The sequence below is a fragment of the Chrysochloris asiatica genome, unplaced genomic scaffold, assembly GCF_000296735.1.
Source record: "Chrysochloris asiatica unplaced genomic scaffold, ChrAsi1.0 scaffold00014, whole genome shotgun sequence".
Taxonomy (NCBI): domain Eukaryota; kingdom Metazoa; phylum Chordata; class Mammalia; order Afrosoricida; family Chrysochloridae; genus Chrysochloris; species Chrysochloris asiatica.
In genome coordinates this window covers 9362909-9376733 of record NW_006408532.1, presented here as the reverse complement: position 1 = coordinate 9376733, position 13825 = coordinate 9362909, and the positions used below count along the sequence as shown (strand labels likewise).

General features: G+C 40.6%; 1 protein-coding gene across 3 annotated transcripts in view; it reads left to right on the top strand.

Annotated features, from left to right (window-relative positions):
- Positions 1 to 113: 113 nt before the first annotated feature.
- The window catches only part of FNBP1 (formin binding protein 1), a 181638-nt gene continuing 167926 nt past the window's right edge, over positions 114 to 13825 (top strand). For 2 of the 3 annotated variants that reach the window (XM_006834870.1, XM_006834869.1), the window contains exon 1: positions 271 to 333. In XM_006834870.1, the coding sequence (XP_006834933.1) occupies positions 310 to 333 (24 nt within the window). In that variant the 5' untranslated portion in view covers positions 271 to 309. Of the gene's footprint in view, positions 334 to 13825 lie in introns of all 3 variants that reach the window. The other variant, XM_006834871.1, reaches the window with a different exon arrangement.

The window sequence follows — 13825 nt, the reverse complement described above, 5'->3', positions numbered from 1 at the left end:
CCTCCGCCCACCATCACCTTCCCTCCTCCTTCCCCTCCCCCTCCCCTCGACTCTCCGGGTGTAGGGCGGGCAGGCGGGCGCTGCGGCGGCCGCTGTTGCTTGTTCCTCGGGCCATTTTGCTGTGGAGCGACTGGGAGGAGGAGCCGCCGCGGAGACCCAAGGAGAAGATCTTGAACCGGCAGAGGCGGCGACCGCGCTGGCACCGGGCTTTTCTCGGCCGCGGGGATCTCCGGAGGCTAAGGGAGCGCGGCGTGAGGACCGAAGGAGCCGCGCCCGCTGCGCGGAGCGCCCCTTCCCGCCCCCTGCACCATGAGCTGGGGCACCGAGCTCTGGGTGAGTGAGGGGCTGGGCCCGCAGGGCTGCCAAGGAAGGTGCGAGGCGCGCTGGCTGGGCCGGGCTGCCTGGTGGAGCCGATGGCGCGCGGGTCCTTTTCGCCTCGGCCTGAGGAAGGGGCGCGGGTCCACCTCCCCTCGTCGGCCTTGGCCGGAGCTGGAGAGACGGGCCACACTCGCCCTTCGGAGAAGGGGAGCTGGTGTGGGTCCCTACAACGGCCTGAAGAGGGTGCGCAGTCGTGGATCTGGATCATTCAGCCGACCTGAGAAGGGGGTGCGGCTCTGTCTGAGAAGCTTCAGGACTAGGTCCCCCCGCGGCCTGAGGAGGGGGTGCAGGCCGGCCTCCCTCTTTCCGGCGCCCGGAGGCTAGGATGAGCTCTACCTGGGAACTAGTAAACGGATGCATGTCCCTGCCGTGTTGAGGAGAGGCTACGATGGGGACTTGCAGGACCTCGGATATGGGGGTGTGCAGTATTTGGGCACCCTGGCTGCAAGTTTCTAGGGCTGCTTTCTCTCGGTGAAGGTGCTGGCAGACTGCACTCTCCTCCTGGGGGCGTAATGACCTCAGCGGGTGACTGGTCGGGGTTTTGGGGTTTTGGGGTGCTAGAGTGAGAAGTGATGTCTTCACTCTGGAGGTGACTTTTGACCTGTGGCGGTTTGGGGAGCACTTAATAGATCGGAGGCACAGCTCAGATCCTGAATTTGTTATGGGAAATGTGGCTGTTGGCCCTAAGAGGCAAAGTAATAGGGTGAGGGGGAGACATTCTGTAACTTAATTTCAGGAAGAGGCATTCGCGAGGTACAGCATTCTTTAACCATTCCGAGGTAAGTGTTTGAAATGGGGAGACTGGCGGTGAGGGGCTTTTCCCCTGGTTCCTTTGGGTCTGAGTGTCTCCTTATCTTAGGGCTAGGTAAGCTAGTAACTTTCTGTTTGTTGTTACTAAGTGCTGTCGAGTCAGTTCCGATTTACAGAATCCTGTAAGGGATTTCCAAGGAGCTGTTCGTGGGTTTGAACTGCCGGCCTTGTGGTTCTCAATCCAATGCTGATTCTACAGCGCCACGCCAGAAGTCTTGTGTTTGTTGTGTTTGTTGCTCAGTGCCCTCTAGTCAGTTCTGACTCCTAGCGACTCAGTATAGAGTTTCCGAGGAACGACTGGTGAGTTTGAACCGCCCTTGTGTTTGGAGGTCCCTTATTTCCAGTGCCGAGTGCAAACATTGAATGTGAAGGCCAAACGGGATGTGAAGACAGTTCACAGGCGGTCCCCGAGAGGGAGAAGCCGTGATTGTGGCGTGGATTTTTATTTCAGCCTTCCTGTGGATTCCTGGGGAAATCACTGGACGAGGAATGGATCATGCAATGTCCATGGGGAGGAGTGAAGGAAATCTCAATTATTGCACTGAGATGCTCACAAGATGAGCCATTTCCCAAGATGAACTCTAAAGTGCCTCCCTTAATACCTTTTGGAATTCGATATGTAAAGGGTGTGGAGGAGAAAGTGTAGGGTGGTGGTTGCTATCTGAGCTGAGGCCAAGGAATCTCCTATCAAAATAAGGTTAGAACAGTTATAAAAAAGAGAGCGCATCCTCCATTATTATTTTTGGAGGCTTTTACCGTTTTTACATAACTATTTCTTAGGCTCAGAAGCAGCTACTGTATACCAAAATCACTAAGGCACCAACAGTTCCTTTAAGTTAAGAGAATCCATTTAATAAACAGCCTCTGTCTAAACAATTCTAGACAAAATGTTGACTGATGTTAACAAATGTTGATTTAAAAAATAAAACAATGGATTTAAAAATATTTGCACATGCCTGATTAGTCAAAATTGACTTAAGTGTTATATTTCTTCTTCTATTTCTCCTTCCTTCCCTTTGACTCTTTTTAGCTTATCTGGGGTGGAGAAGTAATGTTTTATAAAGAAACTAAAAATTTGGCTTACTTTTGTTCACTTGTTCAATCAGGAGAATAGGATTGTGGAGAAAAAGAATGTATTTCTGAATGAAATAGATGTGGCTGAAGGGGACGGAACACGTGGTAGACATTCCACCATGACGCTGGTGAACATTGTAGCTAACCCAACTGAAAGGAGTTAGAAAGAAACTGATAAAGCAGTTTCAGTTTCCTGCAGTGTTCTGTGCACTTCTTTTTAAAGGTGGGAAGGAAGCTAAGGACAGGTTGTTGTTGAAAATAAATGGGGACTGGAAGATTTACAGGTGACTAGATATAAAGTCTTGGATTTGCTTCAGAGTAGTTTGGGGTTGATAGTGCATTTCAAAGTTGGTTTTAACTGCAAGGTTGGCACTTCAAGCTCACTAGCTGTTCCTCGGAAACCCTAAACAAGGTCACTGTGGGTCGGAACCAACTTGATGGCACTGAACAACAAGTGGATTGGGGGAGAATGATGAGACAAAATTGGTCATGAGTTTGGTAATTGTAATAGTTATATGATGGGTACAAGACAGCTCATAATAATACTCTTTCCCCCTATTTGTTTGAAATTTTCTATAACAAAATAATTGGAAATATTTTTTAAGGATGAAATTTGGTGTGTTTTTTTTGGGGGGGTAAGTTTCTAAGAAAGAGTCAGTTAGCAATCAAAATATATACAAATATATGTCAATGATGAGTGTAAGAATGAAGAAGCACATTCCTAGTTGTTGTTAAGTACCATTGAGTCAGTTCCCACTCATAATAACCATGTGTAGGGTTTCCAAGGAGTGGCTGGTGAGTTTGAACCACTGACCCTGTGGTTAGCAGTCCTGTGCTTATTATCCTACAGCAGCACACCAGGACACCTGTCCTGCAAATAGGAGATGGGAATGCAGTGTGTCTGGAGTAGCTTATAGTTTAATAGAGGGAAAGGAATGAACACCTTTATAATAAAAAGACAAGTACAGACTCTGATTATTAAGGTAGATTGCAAAGAATTATAAGGACAGCAAAATGTCTTATTTCCAGTGCCTTATTTTAATTGTGGTATTTGAGGTTTTTTTTTTTAAAAAAAACCTAGAGTAATGAAGGATTTTGAAAAATAAACCCCTAGTTCTCTGGTGGTCAAAGTCTCTGTGCTGCACTGTGCATTGGCAGCCCAGTGGAGGGCAGTGATTGAGGGTTTTCCTTGAGTGGTGGCTTTGGGATCCTGCACATGTATAATGAGCTAATGATGGAGCTAACTTGGCAGAATTGTATTTCTAGATGGAGAGAGACAGAGCTATGGTTTGGGTGGCCATGAATTATTTGTAACAGGTGATTGCAGCTTTTTATGTACCTTCACAAATATTCTACATACATTTTAGAAGTTTAGTCATAGTCCATTTAGGGTTTTAAAACTGCTTTCTAACTTGCACTTTACATTAAAGGCCTACTCTTAAGCCACATCCTGCATTGTAGAGGGAGTGAAACCTTCTTTTCTTTTTCTTCTCCTTCTCTTCTTCCTCCTCCCTGCCACCATGAGAGTAAACTTCAATATTCTAGGAAAGTTTTTGAGATATCATAAAATGTCATGTAATTATAAAAATGAACTTACAATTTTAAAATGACTGCTAGTTATGTTTGTCATGACTTTATTAGAGTAGTTTATATTTAAATAGAGATTTTTTGTTTTTGTGTCAGAAAGTCATGACAAAGTGTAAGTGGCTGTTTTAAAGTGACTAGATTGTGATTAAATTCTTATTGAACATCTACTGTGTGCAAGACACAGATCTGGGTCTGCTGCAAGTCATGCTTCAGAGATAGTGCAGATTCTGTTAGAGACCACCACAATAAACTAGTATCACAATAAAGTGAATCATATGAATTTGTTTTAACATTTTATTGTGAATTGGGTGAAGGTTTACAGAGCAGATCAGCTTACCATTCAACTATTCATATTTGAAAGTGTATATAGAAGTTCTACTTATACTATACTATAATCTATTAAATATACAACAGCATTAAGAAAAAGTCAGAACTATTGTTACAATTACCAAATGTGACACAGACACATAGTGTGAGCATTTATGGTTGGAAAACTGGTGCCAGTAGACATGCTTGACTCAGGGTTGCTCCCAACCTTCAATTTGTAAAAAATGCAGTATCTGCACAATGCAAACAAACGAGGTATTAATAAGGTGATACTTTGCCTGCATACCAAATGTATCTACTTAGTTCAGTGAAAGCATATAAAGTAGTTCTGCAACATAAGAGGTTTATTTCTTTGTAAAAGTAGACAAAATGTATTCACTCAAACTTTGTTTAAAAGATAATGTTTATATAGTAAATGTGTTACATCGACTTGTTAAAACTGACTGGTCATGGGGGAAATCAGGAAGCAAGAGCTTGCTATATTTGAGTGCTTTTCTTACCTACTTATGTGACAGGAAGTGACAGGTTATCAAAGTGTCAGTTAAACTTTTGTTAATTTACTTATGAGTGTGAAGTCAGAATAAATCCATTGGAAATGTTAGCTTTCTTCATCATTTTTCTACTCTTTTCAGCTAACATTATTCTGTGATAGAGTCTGTTTTAGTTGTCTCTAAGTATCCATTCTTCCATCTTTACTTTTTGCTGTGGTGCCAGTGAGCAATGAAGTAACCCAAAATATGAAAAGAAGGAGCAGAGAGATATGAGTAATTAACATAGTAAGTAGCTACCTGTGTGGCTAATGTGCCTTTTAAAAAACAACAACAGTGGTTTTGGACAATTATAGGCATGTAATAAGCATTCAACAATATATTGAATTGGACACGTTGATGTTGATTGTGGATCGCTCTCTGTCTATGTATATATGTGTATATATATGTGTGTGTGTGTGAGGCACCTTTATTACCTTCTTGTTAATTGTGATTTATAGCAGCCCTATGTATGCAGAGTAGAACTGTATTCCATAGATTTTCAAGGTTGTGATCTTTTGAAAGCAGATTACCAGGCCTGTGCATCTGAGTGGGTTCAAACCACCAGCCTTTTGGCTATTAGTTGAGTGCCTAACTGTGCCACCTAGGGATTATATTTTATCTGTTGTTCATGCTACTTATACCTGTTATGTATATGTGGGTTCATATAAGAACATTTTGTAGTATATTAACATTAAACTATGCAGCACTGATTTTTATTTTGATCTTCAGGTAACTGACTGTTAATGATTCCAGGTTTTATAGAATTATCACTGCTTATTGCCTATTGTAGAGTTCTGGTGTGATGCTGTAGGATAAGCACTGAATCACAAGGTCATTTGAATTGCAAGATTGGTGGTTCAAACTCACTAGCCGCTCCTTGGAAACCCTATACAGGGTTGCTGTGAGTCAGAACCCACTCAATGGCACTTAACAAAAACAACATTGCTCTTTATTGAGTCCTGGAATGGTTCTATGGGATAAAGCACTGGGCCGCAAATTCCTTTGAATCACAAGGTCTTTGGTTCAAACTCACCAGCCGTTCCTCAGAAACCCTATCTAGGGTTGCTTTGAGTTGGAATCAACTTGACAGCACTTAACAATAACAATATTGCCCTTTGTAGGATAAGCACTGGACTGTTAACCCCAAGGTTGGCAGTTCAAACCCACCAACTCCTCGGGTGAAAGATGAGACTTTCTGCTCCCAAAGGATTTACAGCCTCAGAAACCCTATACAGTGTCACTATAAGATGGAATCAACTCAATGGTTATGGGTTTTTAAAAATTATTATTATTGCCCTTTGAATATTAAACTGAGTACAATATTGATAATAATGCCTAGCTCTTCTCTCCTGCTCTTTAGTCTTTATCCTTCAGAGGTTTCTGTTTGAGATAAATATAGCAAGCCCATCAGGGTAGATGTTGATGTTGTTAAGTGTCATTGAGTCAGTTCTACTCATAGCAACCTTGTATTGGGTTTCCAAGGAGTGGGTTTGGACCACCACCCTTACAGTTAGCAGTTCTGTGCTTGTCCTACAGTAGATAATACTTCCCAAACTAGGTGAGCAATGTAGAATTGCTCCAGAAGAGGGACTAACTCAAGTTTAGTTTTGTAGTTCCTTCTTTTCCATAGGAACAGACTGTGTATGCAATAACTCTATATTACTGTTGCTGTTAGGTGCTGTTAAGTTGGTTCTGACTCAGAGACCCTATGTATAACAATGTAAACTACTGGCTGGTTTAGTACTATCCTTTGAATTTTTATGTTTGAGCCCATTGTTGCTGCCACTCTATCATTCCATCTCGTTGGGGAAGGGTCTTCCTCTTTTTCATTGACCCTCCATTTTACTAGTATTAGGCAAAACAAAATATAACGGAGTTCTGGCAATTTTGATGATACCAGCTGCTCCTTGGAAAGGAGCATACAGGCTCACTATGAGTCAGAACTGACTGGACAGTACTTAACAACAACATGTACACATCAGCTTGTTACCTTCACTGTATGCATTAAACGTGTACCTGAAAATGTGTGTAAATTGCATTTAGGGGATAGCATGATAGGGGAGTTGTGTAAATTCCTTTGCTTACAACTCATGCTTTACTGGGGTGCAACATGGAAAGTGCTTCTTTGAAGGACTATTCAAGTGTCTCTGACTTCCTAGCTAAAGCTAATAGCGTGTTTCCTGCAAGTATTACTCATACTTGTTTCATCAACACCACCCACATTTGAAAATAAGACTTTATTTTGATACTTAAAAATTGCAAGCTACCGAGAATACACGCGTGCCCTGGGAAATTAATTTAATTAGATTTTAGAATGTGGGTGTGAAGTCTTCTGGAATTAGTATTTATAATGAATATTTGTTTCCTATTTTGGTAATGTGTAGTCATACTAGCTTGAATCTAATGGTTTGTCTAAAACCAGAAAAACTCAAACCTGTTTTCATTGTCAATTTCAACTTGTAGGGGGACTGAGTAGAAGTGCCCAATAGAGTTTCCAAGACTTTAAATCTTTACAGAGATTTACAAGGTCAGCATTTAGAGTACACCAGTTGCTCCGTGGGAGAAAGATGAGGCTTTCTGCTCCTGTAAAGATTTACAGCCTCAGAGATTCTATACAGAGTTCCTATGAGTCTGAATCGACTCTATGGCACACAACCCCACCACCACCACACCTAAATCTTTACAGAAGCGGACAACTTCATCCCTAGGAGCAGCTCTTTCCAACTACTCGCTGACTTTTTCATCATCAATTGAGTGCTTTAATCACTGTGCCACCAGGACTCCTTAAGAATTGTTTTAGTTAAAAGAAAAAAATCTTAGAGGGCAAAAAATATGTGCGAGACTGTCAAAAACTCATATAAAAAATGCCATTCAGTTCCATTTTCTCACAAACTTTTTGAAGCCCCCTCATATATATGATATTGTTGTTGCTGTTGTTAAGTGCTGTTGGTTCCAACTCATAATAACCCTTCATAGGGTTTCTGAGGAGTAGCTGATGGGTTTGAATTGCTGACCTTGTGGTTCTCAGGCCAGTGCCGATCCTACAGTGCCACACATTGTTAAGTGCCATCAAGTGTCTTGACTCTTGACTCATAGCAACCTTGTATAAGATTTCTGAGGCTGTAAAATCTTTGTGGTGTGGGGGCTGGGACTGGGAAGGCAGGGTGGCCTACTGTGGTTCTGTAGGATAACCACTGGACTGCCAACCACAAGTTTGGCAGTTCAAACCCATCAGCTGCGCTCAGAAATCCTGTTCAGGATTGCTGTGAGTCAGAACCAACTCAGTGGCAGAGCAAAAAGCCTTAACTTTCTCCATCAGAGTGGTTGGTGAGCTCAAATTGCTGACCTTGTGTTTCACAGTATAGTGCTTACCCTACAGAGGCGCCATACTCCCATTAGGGCATTATAGTTGTTAAGTGCCGTCAAGTCAGTTCCAACCCATGGTGACCCTGTATAGGATTTCTGAGGAGCAGCTGGTGAGCCTGAACCACAGACCTTGCTACTCAAACCAATTTTGCAATCCAACGCATTATCCCACAGCGCCACACCATGACTCCTGGGGTAATAAATACAAACCTTTAAAATTAATCATCATTTTCCAGTTGGGACCAATATAACATAAATCTCGTTATATTTGTAAAATTTTATATTAAATTTATGTAAAGCTTAACAATCCCAATTGTGTAATAGAGAAAAAAAAAATACATATATATAATTTCATTGTTGAAAAAGTCATAATACCTGCTCACATTTAAAATAATATCATACATCACCTATGATGTGCAGATAATACAACCCTACTTCCTGGAAATGAATAGGACTTAAAATACTTACTAATGAAGGTCAGCGACTACAGCCTTCACTACAGATTGTACCTCATTGTAAAGAAAACAAAAATTCTCACAACCAGACCAATAACGTCATGACAAATGGAGATATGATTAAAGTTGTCAAAGACTTCATTTTGCTTGGATCCACCAGCAACACTCATTGAAGTAGCTGTCAAGAAATCAAATGATGTATGTTGTTGTTGTTGTTATGTGCTGTGTAGTAGGTTCCGACTCATAGCAACCTTGTACAGGGTTTCCGAGGCTATTCATCTTTACAGGAGTAGAAAGCCTCATCTTTCTCCCATGGAACATCTGGTAGTTTTGAACTGCTGACCTTGAGGTTCGCAGCCCGATTCATAACCACTACGCTACCAGAGCTCCTTAAATGATGTATAGTATTAGACAGATCTACTGCACAAAACCTTTTTAACATGTTAGGGACTCAAACATAATAACAGTTGTGAGGATGGCACAGGACTGGGCAGTGTTTCGTTTTGTTGTGCATGGGGTCGCCATGCACCTGAGCTAGCTTAATGGCACCTAACAACATCAATATATGATAAAATCTTTTTATTTACTTAGAATATACCATTTTAATCATTGGAATTAAGTAATAAGAATTAGGTCTTTCAAGCAGACTAAGCTGGAGTGGCTAGAAGAACAGAAGATGCTTCTTGAAAGAAAGACCTACAGGAAAAATATAAAACAACGTAGGCAGACCAACTGTTACTACAAGAACAAGCAACTTGCTTGCCCAGGAAACATCAAGGCAAGTGGTCGGGTTCCCTCAGTGAAAACCCCCTTCCAAGACTAAGACTCAGTGGGAATACACACTGTGATTGGTGACCACGCTCGACACCAATAAGGGGAAGTGAGGGAAAAACAGCAATGAAGCAGTGAGCTAAGCCCTACAACTTTCAATAGACTTCTGTGAACCCGGGTGAAGACCTGGTTGGCCAGCAGTGTGGCAAGACCTGGGGACTCTTGGGGCCAAAGTCAGTGACATAGCCACAGAGGACTAGAGTGAAGTGTCCAGCTGATAAGAAGAAAGGGCATATGCATAAGAACACCCATACTTGCAGATAATACCTACTTTTCCTGGCTTCAGTGACTGGATGATCAGAGCTCAACCAGAAGTAAAAAGAAGAGAAAGAAAGAAAAAAAAAAGTATTCTCATACAATTTGATGAACTTGACCTACACCTATGGAAGCAGTAGATCAAAAGAGGGAACAAGTCCTTACAGCAAGAAACATTCCCACCCCCTCCACACACAGAGTAGACAGGGATGGGCAACTTGGACATTGGCTACCCAAAATGGGGGGTGGGAGGCTACAAAGGCAAGAAGTGACTGGCTTATAAGCTTTCAAGAGGGAACCTAGATCCAGAGGGCCTGGAGGAAGGTAGAATCTCCAGTGAGTAGTATTCAATCTGACTAGGCGGGGTTGATGCAATGAAATGCAGACGGGTCTCTTGTGATACAATAGTGAATAATTGTTATCAGGACTGATTGTGAGGGTTGGAAATGTAAAGGTAGACGTTTTATAGCAAGGAGGGGAGTGATTAACTTTTCAGTCTAGGAGCGGAGGTCCCTAGGACCATCAAGGGAGAAGAGCAGAGAGCGGGACCCTCCCCAGAGAAGCAGTGATGCCTGAAATGGAGGCAGAGATGATGACGTGGAGCGATGGAGCAGCTGGAGACTTTAGATCAACCAGAAGTAAAAAGAAGAGAAAGAAAGAAAAAAAAAAGTATTCTCATACAATTTGATGAACTTGACCTACACCTATGGAAGCAGTAGATCAAAAGAGGGAACAAGTCCTTACAGCAAGAAACATTCCCACCCCCTCCACACACAGAGTAGACAGGGATAGCGACTGTGTGCTGAAGACCTGGGGGGTACTGGGGAAGGATTGCATGGAGGGGATTATAACCATGGCAATGAGACGATATACGATAGAATGAATGTAAAACTAATGTTCTCCCATGTAAACTATCACATAATTCACACACACACAAAAAGAATTAGGTCTTAAAATAACATCTATGGTTTTAGTGTATACAGTTCAGCAGCAGCAATTTCCATTAGTCTAGCACTGTAGGATAAGCACTAAACTGCTAACCACAAGGTCGACTGTTCAAACCCACCAGCTGCTCTTCAGAAATCCTGCACAGAGGCACTATGTGTCAAAACCCACTTGACAGTTCTTAAGAACAACACGCTGCATAGGTTCTAAAAATAGAAATAGGTTTTAAGTGCTTAAGTCTGATAATTCTTATAATATTTCCATATGTACTAGGCCCTACTACCTTAAACATTGTTGAATTATCATCATTTATTGTTTGCTTACCATGTCTCAGGTACTGTGTAAAGTGTTTTATATCCACAAGAATCCAGTGAGGTAAATATCACTGGTGCCAGCATCCGGGAAGAATAGAATTAGAAGTACACAAGATTTCTCAGGTATCATCTGTGAAAGGAAAAGAGAGGGATTAGGATTGGTAGCAGGAGCCATCAGACTCTGGTGTAGACCTGACAAAGCCCTTGCCAGCCCAATGAGGAGCTGCAGAGCAAAGATCACCACTCAAGGGTATTCATATTAAGCAGAAATGGCCACCTCTATCTTCTTTGCTGGCCAGGGACTGTAACCGTGACTGCTGTCCTGTTTAGTCATCAATTAAGAGCTGCTATGAGAAGAGCATGATCTGGACTTAAAAGATACAGCAGACCCAGAAGAAGACAGCCAGCTAATCATACTTTTTGCAGTGGGGCAGCAAGTCCTTTCTCATAGGGGAATCTCTGGGTTGGCCACATTTGATTATACTTTTCTAAAACTTTTATTATACATGGAGTGAAAATTTACCAAGCAGATCATCAGTTTTGCATTCAACAAATCATATACTTTGCTTCATTACAATGATTGCAATCCCCTCCTTGTACCATCAGTTAACAGTATTTTTCCTCTATATTTGACTCTTACGGTCCTCCTTATGTCTCCCACTACCCTAATCTTTCCTCTGCCAACCTCTCTCTGATTGTGTATTGCTTTCCCTATCACCCATGTTAACATGTGTCTTCCCTCTAGTCCATGAATAATTTTCCATCCACCCCCACCCCCTATAACCATCAAGAAAACCATATCTTAACTTTTTACAGCAGTGGTTTCAGACAATGTTTGTCCTTTTGTGGTTGGCCTGTTTTACTCAATAATGTCCTCCAGGTTCATTCATGCTGTGAGGTGTTTTGTAGATTCATCATTATTATCTAGCATTACGTATAAAATTTCCTGTACACAGGAAAAGAATCTCTGTTGCACCGTTGTTGGATTGAGTGCTCTGTATATGTCTGAAGTCGGAATGGTTGATTGTGTTTAGCTCTTCTATGTCTTTGTTGAGTTTTCTTCCTAGTTTTGCCCTTCAGCAAAAGTGGTGTATTAAAAATCTCTTACTTATTATTGCAGTTATCTCCTTCCTTCTTCAGTTCTATTATTTGACTTACGTATTTTGAGACTCTTTCATTGGGAACATAGATATTATGGTTAATGCCCTCTTATGCAATTGATCCCTTCTTTGTCTCTGATGCTGGTTTTTGCCATAAAGTCTATTTTATAAGAGATTAAAATGGTCACTTCTGCTAGTTTTTGATTGCCAATAGCTTAATATCCCCCCCCCATCCTTTTTATCCTATGTTAAGATGTCCTGTAGACATGATATTGAACGATCCTGCTTTCTTATCCATTCTGCCACTCTCTGTCTTTTGATTGGTACAGTTAATCCATTTATATTCATTATGATTATTGATAGGTATGAATTGATTGCTGCCAATTTGTTGTGGGTTTTTTGTGGCATTGCTTGTTTCTTTGTACCATATAATTTTCTGCGCTGGATTAATTTTGTTGATGGTATATTTTTGTTTTTCATTTTCATTTCTTTTGAGTTGTTGTTGTTAAGTGCTATTAAGTTGGTTCTGACTCATAACAACTCTATATAGGGTTTCCAAGGAGCAGCTGGTGAGTTTGAATTGTTGACCTTGTAGTTCACAGTCCAGTGCTGCCTCACCAAGAGTGTGTTGTGTTAATGTTTACCAACTTTTTCTGATTTTCCTCTTTTTTGTTTTGATGTGAAAATGTATTTTCTTTGAGGTTTGTCCTACAATTTATTATTTTCTCCCCATTTAAAACAGTCTGTTTTATCTTGAAATCAACTTTACTTCCTTGCCATTTGGATGATCTATATCTATACTAATTCCCTCTTTTTGCTTTGTAGTTTGCTTTATTATAATTTGATATCTCTGGTTCCCTATTTTCAGTCTTGTAGGTTTGTTTTACTTTGGCTACTTCTATATCTGGATTGAATTCTGGGTGGTGCTGTTATCTATGTTAATCTCAAGTTGTTTTCTGCTTTTGTTGGTTCACAGTCTAAAGAACACCCTTCATATTTTTTAGTAAAGTTGATCTGGTTATTACAAATTCCTTTAATTTCTGTATATCTGGAAATGTCCTAATTTCACCATCATATTTGAGGGACAGCTTTCCTGGCATATGATTCTTGGTTGGCAGTTTTTTCTTTGAGAGTTTTGTATATGTTGTCCCATCACCTTTTGCTTACATGGTTTCTGCTGAGAAATCAGAGCTTAGTCTTATTGGTTCTCCTTTGTAGGTAAATTTTCATTTTTCCCAAGCTGCTCTCAGGATTCTTCCTTGTATTTTCCTGTTCTGGAATTGTGATCACCCATAAATTACTCCTTTTCATTGTGTCCCACATAAATTAGGTTTTCTTCAGATTTTTTCACTCTTTTTTTCTGATTGTTCTTTTAGTATACTAGTATTGAGAGATTTATCTTCAAACTTACTAATTCAGGCTTCCATTACTTTACATCTACATTGTTATATTGTATTGCCTATTTATGAAATCTAAGTATTAATCATCTGGATTTCTAATTGCAGGGATTGTATTGTTTCAAAATTTGCTTTTATTTAGTCAGTTTGTTTTTGTAGTGTTTTCCTAAATTCTTCTAAAATATTTTCTGTGTTTTTCTTGCTTTGCTTGATCCTTCTGTGAATCAATATTTGAAGGTACCCAAATATTATTCTTTTGAATTTCTTTTTTCAGTTTGTTTCTTTATCTTGTCTTCCTCAGAAATGTTTTCTGGCTCTGCATCTTGGTCATTTTTTTTTTTTTTCTTTAGCCATTCTTTTTTTCATGTGAGCTAAAATTGTCTGTTGTCTTTTTTTTTTTTTTTAATTAATTTAAGGTTTTTCAAGTGGATTGAGTGAAAGTTTACAGGGCGCAAC